Source organism: Motacilla alba, chromosome 10 (genome assembly GCF_015832195.1).
Source record: "Motacilla alba alba isolate MOTALB_02 chromosome 10, Motacilla_alba_V1.0_pri, whole genome shotgun sequence".
Classification (NCBI taxonomy): Eukaryota; Metazoa; Chordata; class Aves; order Passeriformes; family Motacillidae; genus Motacilla; species Motacilla alba.
Window position 1 is genome coordinate 1,283,594 of NC_052025.1, and position 14,514 is coordinate 1,298,107.

Here is a 14,514-nt window from a genome sequence, read left to right on the forward strand (position 1 = left end):
TAAATTAAACCAGGTAAAGCCACTGAGCAGCAGTGGTGTAACTGCACCTTGGTAAGGGCTAAGCAGAGACACATCCCTGCAATCTCCTGAGGATTGTTAAGCACTGCCTGTAGAGCAGAGCCTCTGCTAACACAGCAATGACAAATAAAGTTGCTGTCCTCCCCAGCCCCCACTACCTCCAGCACATCAAGCTGTAACTCAATAGAGGGCAATTTTTAAGGAAAAAAAGCCAAAACAATGATGCTGGCTTTGCTACACACAACAAACTGATAAATGCTCCCTTCTGCTGGCGTGGCTGCACCCACACCAGCAGTTCAGATGCAGTGTCAGGGAGAGTGTGGAATTTACAATTCCTGTGCCAACAAAACCCACAGGTATCTCAGGACACATGCATGGAGCTGGTCTGACAAAAGGACACCTAGAACAGATGCTGGGCAAAAAGAAAAACCATTAAGGCACAGCTGCTGCCTCCTCATCCAACATGGACAGAGGGAAAAATGCCAAACTTCTTCATACCTGTCCTTCTGGGGGAAATGAACACCTAAAAAGTCAGACTTTCTAGTACCTTCATGGCACTTCAATGGTCTGGTGCTGCTAACTTAGTCCACAGACAGGGAAATAATGGGGCACCTCTCTTAAACCTTCGGCCTTTTTGTGCCCCCACCACTTGAAACTCAGCACATCTCAGCACAGAGCTCCAAAGAGTGTGGCCCATAAGCACTTCAAGACTTCTCAACTCTGATCGTAACTTGAATAGACCTGAAGGAGCAACGTTTCTGATGCAGCAACATGCAACTCCTTATTTCCATGCAGGGAAATAAGAGGAATGAATGAAACGGGAACGGAGTCCAGAATCCATAAAATGCTCACTCAGACATTCCACCTTTACTCTGTCCCCTCTCACACATTACAGTGTCCCCTCACATATATTACAATAACATGTGATGTCTTAATTATGTTATTGCCCTAATACAGTCTTAGACACATCACATCCACAATAAATGCATTACAGCTTTAGACTTTTTGTGACAAATACCACACAGGTAGGAGAGCAGTTCTAAAGTATCTTGGAATGTTATGACACTAAGATTTAAGTAAGTCAGTATAAATAAAATTACTGCTGTAACTAAAATATATTCTGCTCCTAAGGGAGAAAGGACACAAGACAGAGTAACATGAATCCTGAATTTCATGTGTCCCATCACTTGACTACTTTATAAAGTACTTTCTCTTACAAACAACAAACAGTTGGTAGTAGCCTCTAATATTATGTTTAGCGCTTTTCCAAAGAGCCCAAATTCTGTCCCAGGACTGCCTACCACAAAGTAAATGCAGCCCTCAAGTCACTGACAAGAGTTTGAAGAAGGAACTTCTTCAGAGATGCCTCACAAGTTAACACCAAATGACAACAACAACAACAGGTACCTTAGTAGAAACCACCAATCCCAGACTCTTCTCCCCAAATAAAAGCACCATGGAAAACAGTATAAGCCTTTTCAAGAGAAGCCTGGAACTTACCATCACACCATTTAGGTGACAAGATCTGTTTGCTTCATAAAGAGTCCTCACAGCACCCCACAGTTAGTTCACAACTCTTTTTCTTTCCTTTTTTTTTTTTTTCCCCATATATTTGCACTGCTGCTGGACCATAAAAACAGGCTTTCATTTTAATCTGCTAAACACACTGTGGGAAAGGGCTTCTAATTTCACAGGACCGAGATAAGACAAATAATTCATATAACACATTAGCACAACATCTGTGGCAAAAGAATTTAGTCAGAGCTCATTGGAAACAATAGGGCGCTGAAGCAAATGTGAGGCAACTGTCGGAGACCACACCATGCACTAAAAGACATTTTATGACATTCCACAGCAAAGACAAGTTCACAGAATAAGAATATATTAATTGTACAGCAGAAATCAGTAAATTCCCCTCCACTCAGCAGACACTGTAGCTTCCCCCACTACTCCAGTTCTTCCGCAAATGTTTGGGTTTTTTTCTTTCAGGCCATTCTCCAAATCAGTCATCTTTCTTTTGTGCCCTTTCATTACACTTCTTCCTTAAGTTCCACATCTTTCTTTTACTGTTCATTACCCAAAACTACCCTGCTCCCCCTTTGGCTTCATTTACTTCCTTTCTGGGTTTGTTTTTACATTTTCTATCGCTGCCTTTCCAGAGCCAAGTTTGCTTCCAGTGTGCGTTCCGCTGTGTGCAGAGAAAAGCAATGCAACAAAATATTTTCAGTATATTGGCATGAGTCCCCACCTCGCCACTTGTGATCATTTGCTCTCAAATCCCTAAAGACATTCTGCTTTGAACCTCTGCTGTGGCAAAGAAAACAAAGGATACGTGGAAGAAATTCTGAGGAGACTTGCCAATTGCAGAGATCTGTGACAAGCCATTTCTGCAGTCTCTAAAGTGGGCTGAAAACAACAGGAAGGTGGACTTGGGAACGCTGGAAACCCAACACTGAGGCCAAACACAGCTTGCTAAATGGAAGCCCCTGGTTATCTGTAAACCTAGCTGCTCTGCTAATCCTGCCTTCATCCAGAAGCTTTTGTCCTTATCCTCTCTAAGGTGACTGTTGTATGGGGGAGCGTTCTTCAGAGAATTGAAACCAAAGATTTTAGTGACAGACTGCCTTGAGCACTGCTGGGGAAAGTTAATGACTAGCTAGAATTTTGGAAGGCTTTTGCTTCCGTTTCAAAAACAAAACAAAAAATCTTCCCTTGTTCCTTCACACAGCCTTGGATTCTACACTGCATGTCACACCAAAGCGTCCCTGGGATACTGCTGACCTGGCCTGGTAATTTCAGTGGGGTATTGTTATCCAAAAAATTAGCAACTGCAAGTATTCATTAACTAGAGCTGTGAATCTCTAAAAGGAAGCCAAGTGGTATAGAGTGATTTACTCAGAAAAAAAAAAACAAAAAAAAAAAAAAAAACCCCAGGAAAATAATTCAGTTATGATCAAACCATGTTAGAGGCAGCCAATAACAAGAGAGAAATATGCCAATAAGGCAGGCCACCTCAGCAGTCAGCTTATTAAATTCTCTGAAGCTAAATCCCTACAATCAGTTCACCTTTCCCTTCATTTTTTTCCATCACAAAACAAAAAAGACTTTTTGACTGTTATAAGGACAGAGCTAAGATCTCTCTCAGTGGTTTAGAATTAAAACCTTTAGTAAACTTAGTGAACACACTCCATATACAGCAACAGACAAGTGCAACTCAGGCTCTGTACCTGAGGAAATTCTTGCTCATCTCCTAACAGCTGTTCTGAAGTAGGGATAGAAATTCTTCTCCAGCAATGAAGCCATAGTATGATCCTGAAAGCAAAATTATAGGAGGGTAACAATGTATCTGCCAAAATAATTACAGCTACTCACCCAGCCCTACCTACTGTGAAAACCACAGTTAATTCATCTTTTATCCAGAATCATTTTCATTGGTGCTAAAATTTCTTACTTTTCTTAAACCATTTCCCAGGGCAGTTCTTGATTCCTTGCAGCTCTCTCTTGATCTTAGTACACATGCACCCCTAGTTTTACCCCACACTGAAGTCCTATCACTGACATCAACAGAACCATCCAGGATGCTCAGTATGAAGCACACCCATCAACTGTCACAGGATGCAGACTGCTGCCAGGAGAGCAGAACACCTCTAAAAGTCAAGGGCAGCTTTCATGCTGCCAACTAGGACTGACCTAATCTGATCTCTGGCAGATTCACACTCACGAAAATCAGATCATTTCTTAAAAATACACCTGATTCCAGCAGAAAATTACAACATTAAGAGTGCTGAGTGGAAATGAAATCTCTAGAAACAACGGAGTGGTTTGGTTTTTTAAAGACTCTCCAAGTGTAAGGCCTGTCTGGCTATTGATGGGTTGGCAAGATTGCTAAGGGACTGAAAGTACACCACCACTGTACATTGCTTACATTATTCCTCCAAGCACCAGTCCTGGAAAGAGCTGCTTTTGTGCTCTACCTGACTTCCATGTATTATCTCAGAAGCACTCTGACTCCACACAAGATGTCAACAGTTCAGAGTATACTTCATTAGAATTTTTAAAAGGCCTCTCTAACAACCCGGGCAGTAAAGGACCCTTTCCTAACTTCTATCCTGACAACACAAATGACTAACAAAACTCCTCTTGAAGATTACACACATGAAGCAAGACTCAGAGAGAGGTTTCTTATATGCCCTAGTTTCCTTTGAGATGGGTTTCATTTTATTTTATTTTTTTAATATACAAAGGATTTAGGAGATGCTTTATGCTGACAGGTTTCTTACTTCAAGTAAAGTATTAGCAAAAGCTGTACTTTAGCCTGTTTTATCAAATTTCAAGACTTCTTACAAAGAAATAGTTAAAACCTTACCTTTCTGCCCTTAGTTAAAAGATGTAATGCAGCAGAGGCCTCTGATTTACATTTGGTACAGACTTTGGCAAAGTCATCTATTAGTTCATAAAAAGGCATTCTTTCCCACCTCTACATTTGAAGAGAAACTCTGAGGGGAAATCCTACTTTAAAGTATTCTCGTAATTCCACTACAGGAATAAAATAAACCCCATAATCAGTATTTCACAAGTCTTGGCCTTGGCTTTATCCTTGACTGTATGTAACAGACCTTGCTTCAGCGCCAAAATAGTCAGGCCAAGCTCTACTAATACATAATTTAAATTTTCCCAATGGTGTCTACAGTTTTGCATATATATTTATTTCAGAAGTGCACGGCATACACTTCTACATAACTGTGGAAAAAATTCCTCTCTCACAGGTCAGGAGCTGGCAATGCTATTGAATGCACATCAACAGCACTTTGCTCCCTGGTCTGCCTCTGGGGTTTGATTTTTATTTTTCCTTCTGTCTTCTTTCAGCCATATTGTCAAAACTAGCTGCAGAGTTCCAGGCCATATATTCTCCATTCTTCACACAAACCGCCTCTTTGGACAAGCATGCCATTTTAAAAGATATTTATAAGTGTAATAAAATAATATTAAAAAAAAAAAAAGGGGAGAGGGGGTTCTCTGTCCAACCTCATTCTAGGAGTTACAATTTCCATCACCTCTGCATATTAACAACTTTCAATACATTTCAACAGTTGCAGAACTAAAGCACACAGACATATTGTTAATTAATGCTGTAAATGCCCCACAGTCTGTATGAAATGAAACATTTAAAAAGAACAGCAGCACCACAGTTTTTCACCCCATGATCACTACACCTGCCTCATTAATCTCCTGAACCCATGTGAAGTAAATACATAGTATAACTACAAACTAAAAACCAACAAAGCCTTTAAAATGGTTTAATTTGATTCTGCAAGGGAGGTTATCATAATCCAAGTCTGCTTTCTCACATTCTGCTGGCAATTTCTCTCAGCTCAGTTTCCACACTAACTTTGTTCTCCATCTCACAATCTATCATGCTGTTATAATGCCAGCTCAAACGCTGTTTGTAACAGCGCAGCAATTTCTCTGAAGTTGCCAGCTTCATAGTGTGTTCCTTTAGAAGTGCATGGAAATTATTAGATTAAATTACAAATGAAAGACTCTGCAGTTGGTCATTATTACTAGAACATTTATGTACATTCAGTTGATCAGGAGTTTTGACTTCAGTTCCTTTGCAGATCTTCTGTTTATACTCTGTTCTGCTAGATTACATGGGAAATTAAATTGAAGACAACTGGAAAAGAGCTGTACTTTCCCCACAGTCACCAATATCCTCACAAGACAAGGCTTGACACCCACCTCCCCCATTCCCTACTGGCTTAGTGTCAAGAGATCCCCTAGAACCATTTTTAAAACCTTTGCGAATACGAGCACATTTCCCAGACAGCAACTCACTATTTAAGGAGTTCACCAGAAAATAAATTTGCTTTACAAAGCAAGACCTGCAACATCCCAGGCGTCCCCCCGGTTTATAAGATTTCACATACCAGCATGGAACCAAACAATTAATACATCCAGAAATACCTGAAAACATTGATCATTCTGCAACTGGTGATCACAATAGGGTAAGCAGCAGGATCTTCAATTATCTCACTGCTGGGGGTATCATTTTTCAGGAAGGTATTTCAAACCAATTTCTTGACCATACACTGCCACTGAAAATATCTAGTAATTTTCTACAGGAATAGAGCTGTTTGACCCAATTCCAATGCAGATAATTATATTATCTGTATCCAAAATCCCTCTGAGTGTTTCAATCAGGTATGGTATTCTTCACTTTCCGTTCTGATCTGCTTAGCATGGCTGAGCACCATTAAACAGCTGTCAGATTCCACACAAGAAGTGGCTGGATTTCAGTAATAAGCAAAATGGTTCCCAATAGTGTTTAAAACACCTGGGGATCCTTCCAAATGAACAGTGCAATGAGGCTAAACTATAGGATTAAACTGCTGTAAAATAAGCCCCACAATTTCTTCATGAAAATACACACCCCAATACACTTAGTCTCTGAAGAGCTCAGTTGTTGCCAAGAATGAAACATACCTAGATGAGACTTCAGATAACAGTATGAGGAATAATTCACAACCTTTACATTCAAGAAATTAGACAATTAACTCCTCCTGACACACAGCCCAAGCTGTTCTCATGTTTCTATCAGCACAGACCATCTACAACAGATATGCTGAAGTGCTAAACTGTGAGTCATTGAACAGAGCCCACTGTTAGTTCAGCTATCACAAAATAAAATACCAGGCTCTTCTTCATTTTCAGTCCACAGAGGTTTTATAGAAAACATTTAAAGAAGCAAGTGAGCTAACTGATTGTGAATACAGTTACTTAGAAGTGAAAAGAAGGTTTCTAATCATCGGACAACAAAGCTATAGAGGAGCCTCCCAACAGAACACCGGGACCGAAAAAAATCCCTAGCAACCCTAAAAACGAAGTGTGATCTGTTTCTGATATCAAATGTGCAACATGGGTCTAGTGTCAGCAGGGGACTCAGCCTCTGCTCTGCAGGACCCTCTGCACACCTGGAAGAATCTGTGCAGGTAAGGATGTGTGACCTGTCTGCCAGCTGTGAGAACATATAAAACCAACAGCTCTGTACAGTACATTTCCAGCAGTGATTATCAGGGCTACAAAGGCAGCCCCAGCAATAGGTGAAACGCAAAATACTTGAAAAAAAAGTCCAAGAAAACGAGACGGCAGAAATCTGCATATGAAGCGTGGATGCTTCCACATATTCAGGAAGTTTCTTGAACACTTTACCCATCAGAACTTCCTTTTCTGCCAAAGCCATGGAAAACTACAGAACCTCCTCAGCAAACTCAGGTCCAGGTAAAAGTGCGACAGAGAAAAATAATTCAGCTTCTCTTGAAGCTGCTCCCCACTCCAGCCTCCCACCCAAAGGCCCTGGGCTGCCAGGCAGCCTCTGCCAGCACGGACAGACAGACAGCTGAGGGGGCGCCAGCTGCCTCGCAGCACGGGAATGGAAGGCCCCTGGTCAAGTGCATTGGTGCATTTTTACAGCTCCTGTGAACTACCTGGGCCCAGCATTCCCCTTTGCCTGCTGCAGAAACAGCTGTGTGACGGCAGCTGCAGCTGCCACTGCAGCCCCTTTGCTCCCCGAGCAGCAGTGAGAAGCACAGAGCCTGTAAACAACCCCCAAGCTGCACAGACCCACACTTCCAGGGCATTTAGATACACTTCAAATTCTAATTTTTTTTTCATTTTTTTCAGTATCTGTTCCTATAAGTGCCTGTCACTGAAAACACGCTCTTAAAAATATTTCATTAAAGAATAGATCATCTATTCACAAATTAATTTCAAGAGTGATACAGATATCACAGTAATTTAATAAGAGGTTGGGTTTTCCCCCTTTTTACTGGGATAGCTCTCAGATTAAATCCAACAAAATCGACTGAGTCATTTCAGGTTTTCCCCAACACTTATTTTTGTAGCTTAAAAACAAATATCAGAAAGAAAAAAAAAAAAGAACCTCCCAAAGCTGAAATTTCTCTTTCCATTCAGATGCAGTGCTATACCCAAAACTGAAATTGTCACACAGCCCGTTAATCTCCATTACAAACTATGTTCTTTATTTAGTAAAATTACAGCATTTGGTTGAATGATAACAGTATTTACATACTGGTTTATGAGCTCCTGAGATGTTTCTCAAGCAAATAAAATAAGAGAATAGGTTACGGTTTATTGGAATACGAGAACTGCATTGTTCCTAGGAGAACAACACACTGCTGCTATTATTGCTCCTGTGCTACAAACGTTTAAAACAATGCTGTACTTTAAAGGATTCAAAGCACATATCACCTACCAAAACAGGACTAAATCAGTGGTGCATGCAGAATAGCCCCTAATGATGACAAAGGCAACCCAAAGAATCTACAGAAAGCATCCAAATTTACAAAATTCAAAGAGTCCTCCTGAAAACAACTTGCAAAATTTTGTATTGTGGCTAAGCTCTGTAGAATAGTCTAAATCCAGAAATAGATCAAATCTGGGGGGGGGGGAAAGTATTTCTAAAGAAAAGAGCACCACAAACCTATTGCTGTCACTATTAATGATGTTACATCCCTACTTGTGGAGCATCACCCAAATTTAAATAAAAGCACAAAAGCAAAATGCCACAATCTACCAGTAGAGACAGGATCAGGATAAACAGACAACATCCAAAGGGCTCTGGAAAATAGCAAATACACTCAGAACCTCAACAGCAAGAAAAGAAGAACAGGTACCTACAAAGCTGCAGTTTTCAATTATTAAATATTAAGCACCATATAAGTACTTGCACATAGCATGATCCAATGATGTAAGAGCTGTCTTAAGTATTTTTCAGCGAGACATCCTTTCTTGACTTACCTCTGAGACCAAGAGCTCAGTTCCATACAAACTAAGCATTTTCTAGCAGATTTAAAAGCTTTTTATGTACTTTGCTTTTTAATGAGACAGTAGTTCTCTACTAAAATAAGAGTTTATTCAATTACAACTATTTCTAGGGGGACTAATAGAATATTAAGCCTGAGACTGCAGCATGGGTAGAACTCCATGGATGTCAAAGCCTGCAAAGTGAAATAAATGTCAAGAAAAACCACAGTCTAGGGCCAGAGCTGGCGAGGGGAGCATTCCTTCTACCAAGCACGGCAAACCACAAACCCTTGTTGCAGGACACACACACACACACCCACACTCTCAGACTGAAATCCAACCTGCTGGTCAGTGACTGGTCTTCAGAAAATTTTAACAACTACTGTCAGCAGTAAAAACATCCCTCTGGGGGAAAACCAGGCCTTTTAATCCATTTCCTGCTTTTTCCAGTATGGTGACAATTACCTAACAATCAGTTTTAATATCGGACTGCAGGAATTTTTCGAAGCATGCAAGTATGCATGCATGCCCCCATATACTAAATATAACACATAACAACTCCCCCTTTGAAAAATGCTTTTGGTAACTCAGAATTTATGTTTTCAAGTTAAGTACTCTATGCAGCAACAAAACCAGCATAACCTCTGCAAAATAAAAACCAAGTTATGTAATGATCTGGCGGTACAGACAGGTTTGCATATCAAGCAATAAAGTATTTTGAAGTTATAATATTATAATAACTAAAGCCTCACTTAAGAATTTATTCCACAGCAAAGTTTCCCCAATTCTCCATCAACAGCCCTCTCTTTAATTTTGTTTTCCTCATTCCTTATGTACACTGGTTATTATAAACCCTGACATATCAAAGCAGCTTTGCAGTGAGTGAAGCTGTGAAAATTAAGGATATGAAACAAATATTTGTAGTGTTTGCTGAGACAAAAATAAGGATTTTTACAGTTAGAGAGGTGTATAAATGTGTACATATACCTAAATATCTATGTATTTGTATCTATCACACAGCTCACATAAGAGTCCAGAGCTGCCTGCTTACAACACATGGCAGAATTGGGACCCAAACAAGTAAATTTTTGAACTCAATACATAGCTGAACGTATGAGCTTAAAAGGTAACAGTTCTAAAAAATAATTTCACCTCTACTAGTCACACATTAAGGTCACATTGTTGCCATAAGATATAAAGGACCCTATTAAAAACAAAAAGGCAAGAAATCAAGTGCTATTTCAATAGCTTAAAAAAACTTAAAACCCCAAACCTACAAGTCTACAGGGACCCCTAACACCTAATCCATCCATCAAGTCCTGACTTCAGGGAGGCCAAAATGTTGACATTGTCATGTTTTCCTGTGTGGTTCTGTACCTCCAGGTTTTAACTATTAGAAAGGCACAATCAGCTGGTGTGTATTGTATAGGTCAATTTACTCCCAATACACTAATTTATGCAACATTAGCACAGAATGCCAGCTACAATTCCCTTACTGTTTGCACTCTAGGAGTAGACTTGTATTTTCTGCCAACTCCATTACATCATCCGAAAAAACCCAAACACTTTCTTTTTTTTTTTTTTTTTTTCCCCAAATCCCTGCCACTCTCCTTTTCCTTCTCCCCTCTCCCTTCCCAGCCCTTCCAAACCACACGCCAATTACTGCCGCGAGCTTTATTTCGCTTTGCAGCCCGCACAGCCCCGGCGCGCAGGGCTCTGGCCATTGTGTTGCCGGGGATGCCTCCCTCCATCACTGACCTTCGCTTTCCCACTCAGACTGTTACATAACGCAGTGCCTGCCTGCGTGCGGCGACTGGGAGCCCGGGCGAGTGCCGGCGTGTGCCTGGAGTGCCTGGCCCCTGCTCCTTCCCCTTCCCCAGCGAGGCCCGGGGGAGGAGGGACATGTGGGTCAGCAGGTTAGCAGTACCAGAGCCCCAACAATTCGGGACCGCCAAGAACACACTCTCACCGCCGGAGCCGCCCGGGCTTCCAGCACCCCCCCCCCCCCCCCCCCACCTTTTCGCATCCATACAGAAGCGACAGCCGAGTGTTACATAATTTATGGGATCCCAAAGTTGTCCCCCTCCCCAAAGGCGGCGTAGCCGGCTGCCGGCTCCTGCCGCCGGCCCCGCACCCCGGCAGCACCATCTGCCCGCGCCGCCGGAGCGCTGGGCCGGAGAGCCGGGAGGGGGGGGCGTTGTGTAACACCCGCGAACTACGGCCGGCTCCGCAAACATCCAGAAAACTCCCCGACAAATTAAGGAAATTTTCTCCAGTGTTTCTGATTAACCTCGTTACATAAGGCGCTTGCATTCCAAATCCACTCTCGCAAGCTCTAAATATACCCCGCGCAGCCAAACGCTCCCTGCGCACACGCCCGTGGCCACCCGGCCTCCTCCGGCCGAGCCCGCTCCTCCTCGCCGCGGCATCCGCCGAACGGCGCGCTCCCTGCTCACAAATCGCCTCTAATTAAACGTTTCGGCGTGTGACATCTCGATGGCTTTTACTGTACGCGGATTCCCTGAGTGGGAAGCTGCCTGGGAAGGGGGGGGTGTGGCCAAAAGGGGAAAAATACTGTAAAACACAAGCCAACACATGATCAGCCATATTCCAACCTACAACCCGAGCCCCCTCCGTCCGAGGAGAGACGGTCTCGCCACCGCCGGCGGCCGGGCATCGCTGCCCCAGCCCTGCCGGCGGCCGCCAAGGGGGCTGCGCTCCCGCCGGGCACGTACTTTTCTCCGCCCGTCATTTCTTTCAACAGCCGTGTGTATTATTGCACAGCGTTATTTAATTCATTTTTACCCATCACTGAGGGATTTTACCGAGCGAAGCCTCTCTAGCGCGCTCCCCCTCTTGTAGGAGCAACGCTTCATAAATTATTTACAAGTAATTAAAGCCGCAGCCTCCTCCCTCTCGCACGTCTCGGCAAACTCCGGCGGCGTTTGAAGCCGGGCCCCGCTCGGTGGGCCGCGGCGGGAGCAGCCCGCCCCGCACGGCCCCGCACCGCTCCGCCCGGCAGCGCGCAGCTCTCCCGCCGCCGGCGCGGCTCGGGCGCTAGCGCGGCTGACGCCAAACTTCAACCGCCCTGAGCACCTTCAGAGCCGACCCGCACGACTCCGAGGCGCAACCTGAGGCAGGAGGGCTTTGACAGCTGGCGGCAGAAAAAGGGGGGGCTCGTTTGTTCGCAGCGTTTTATTCGGGGGCCGGCGGAGAGCGGTAAGAGAACCCCCGGGCGCACGGAGACCCTCTGCGAAGTTGTGCACCCTCAACAACAGCAGCTACGAGATCATCCGCTCCGCGATGAAATAATTTTTAAGATACACTTAAATGAATTAAGGGAAAACGGCGCGCAACAGAGTGAATAAGTCACCCGCAAACCGCAAATCTCCTGTTTAATCACAGATCCCCCATTCACAACAAGCCACAGCACACCAGTTGAGAAACTGTCAAAAGGAGACAGACGAGGGGGAGAAAAAAGGGGGGAGGAAGGACACTGCAGCTTTAAAAGTTTGTTCCCTTGAATCCCAATACTCCTGCTGTTGCTTTATATATTTATAAAATTATGTAATTTCAGGGGCACAGTACCCATCCGGATACCACAGGCAATAAACGAGAGGGACAGGAAAGCACCAAACACCGCTCAATATTTTCATTGCATTTGTCCCTCCTCCTGCAGCAATTAAAAGAAGCTATAAAAGTTTGCAAGGTTTTGCAGGGGGTAGAAGCCCTGCTTGTTTGCGTGCGCGGCTTCAACAAGCACGAGCAATAAACCAGGGGATTAAATTGCTGCATTTCCCCCTTCTCTCTTACCCCCCTCTTCCTATTCCCACCCACCCCCCGATCCCACTCCCCCGGCCCCCTCCCCCTTCCCCAAGTCTCCCTACCTCTGCTGCTGCTGCTGCTGGAGTAGCTCTGCCGGCGGACGGGAGCCGGCGCATCGCTTTTCCGGGCAGGCTCCAGGTTCACCGGGGTGTCCCTGGCGCCGGCGGCCGCCTCGGAGACGCTGCTGCCCGGCTCACTGGCTGCTGGATCGGGGGCTGCCGGAGCCGACTCCATGTTTTTCCCAATGTAGATCGCTTGGAGATGGCGAGCTCCTACACTCCCTCTATCTTCTGTTTCCAGCGCAACTCTATGGTAGGAAAGCAGAAGGGAGAGAGCGAGCGTGATCCAGATGGGATGTGAGCTTGCCTGGCTGTGACCACAAGCAGCGCTAGCGAGAGCTGCACACCCCCCCGCCCCCGCACCCCCCGCGCTCCGCCGCCAGCCCCGCGCCCCACGCCCGGCACCGCCGCCCTCCGGCGCGGCCCCGGGACCCGCGCCCGCCGAGGGCAGCGCCCGGCTCCGGGAGGGGCGGCGGCCGCGGGGTCCCTGCGGCCCCCCGAGCGGGGCCGGGGCCGCAGAACGTGCTGCCGTTGCCCAGGGCGGGCGGGGAGCCAGCCCGACCTCCGCCCGGGCCGGCACCGACGGCTCGGCGCGATGGTGGGGCCCGGCCAGCAAGGCCAGCGGCCCGCGAGGAGCTCCCCTCTGCAGCCCCGGTACCAGCGGGAAGAGCTTCCACGCAGGGCTGTCTTCCCTCCCCCATGACTGTTTCAGCTGAAGCCGCATCAGAAGATGCCAGCTGTATTAAGCGTCTCAAGACCCACATGTTTAGCAGCCACGCAGCAGGAGAAGGCAACATTTCAGACAATACCTCTCTCTCAATGAAGTGCGCTTTGCCATAGAACAAAAGGTGACTAGCAAGGTGCCAGAAAACCTCCAGATCTGGGCTGACTTCTGCAAGCACCCTTGTGCAGTTCACAGTCTCAGTAATGGTCAATTCCTTGTCCACCGCCTGATGTTAAAACCCAGTAACAGCTGCCACAAACACACCCTGGAGAACACATCGCTCCTGTACAACAAGAGGCCATGTTTCATGCAGCCCTACTGCCTCCTGCACAGAGGGTGCTAAAGCTGCCTGCTTTGACTGCTCTGACTAGAAGCATATCCCAAGTAGAACCAAATCATGATGTTTTTACTGAAAGTGGTTCGAGCTTTTTCCAAATAGCACTTGATCATGTGCAAGCAGCTGATATGCTACCTTCTGCCAGCCAGGACTGCTGCTGCAGCTTTGAACACTGCTGGTGCTGGTACCTGATGAAACTTTTAGGTAAACCCTGGGCAATTCCACATTCTGCAGTATGATCTCCAGTACACAAATAGTGTCTGCTCAAACAGCTGTGAGACGTACCATGAGTCCTACTTGCCCCTGGAGCCTGTCCACAAATTGGATTACATCTTGCACTGCTGATAGCTCTTTTGGTGGAAGGGTAGAATCTTGGGTCAGTTGATTTGGAAGTCCTGAAGTTCCAATTACCCGTGTCTGGAAAACAAACACCACAACAGTTTTGATTATCTGTTGTCTGCTTCCATCTGAGAGGAATGGGCAGCGATTGCAGAAGACAGAGTGACATTAAAAAATTACTCAGCATTCACTTTCAGAGCATGAATAAATTTGAGGTGGTCAGAGCTGGGCTTACAGACCTTGCCCACTGAGTAAAACCAGGTCTTATTCTTTGTGATTAAGTACTGGGTTAGGGCAGGCCTGGGAGCACACAGGGTATGGACACTAAAGGCTACCAGGTTTTTCACCAGCATCAGGTTAAAGGGTCTCAAGCTGGATGGCAGCTCTTC

At 45.2% G+C, this 14,514-nt stretch overlaps 1 protein-coding gene across 2 annotated transcripts in view; it reads right to left on the bottom strand.

The window, feature by feature from the left end:
• Positions 1–13,055, bottom strand: part of RORA (RAR related orphan receptor A) — a 364,473-nt gene extending 351,418 nt beyond the window's left edge. For both annotated transcript variants that reach the window (XM_038147682.1, XM_038147681.1), the window contains exon 1: positions 12,729–13,055. In XM_038147682.1, the coding sequence (XP_038003610.1) occupies positions 12,729–12,900 (172 nt within the window). In that variant the 5' untranslated portion in view covers positions 12,901–13,055. The remainder of the gene's footprint in view (positions 1–12,728) is intronic.
• Positions 13,056–14,514: the final 1,459 nt, after the last annotated feature.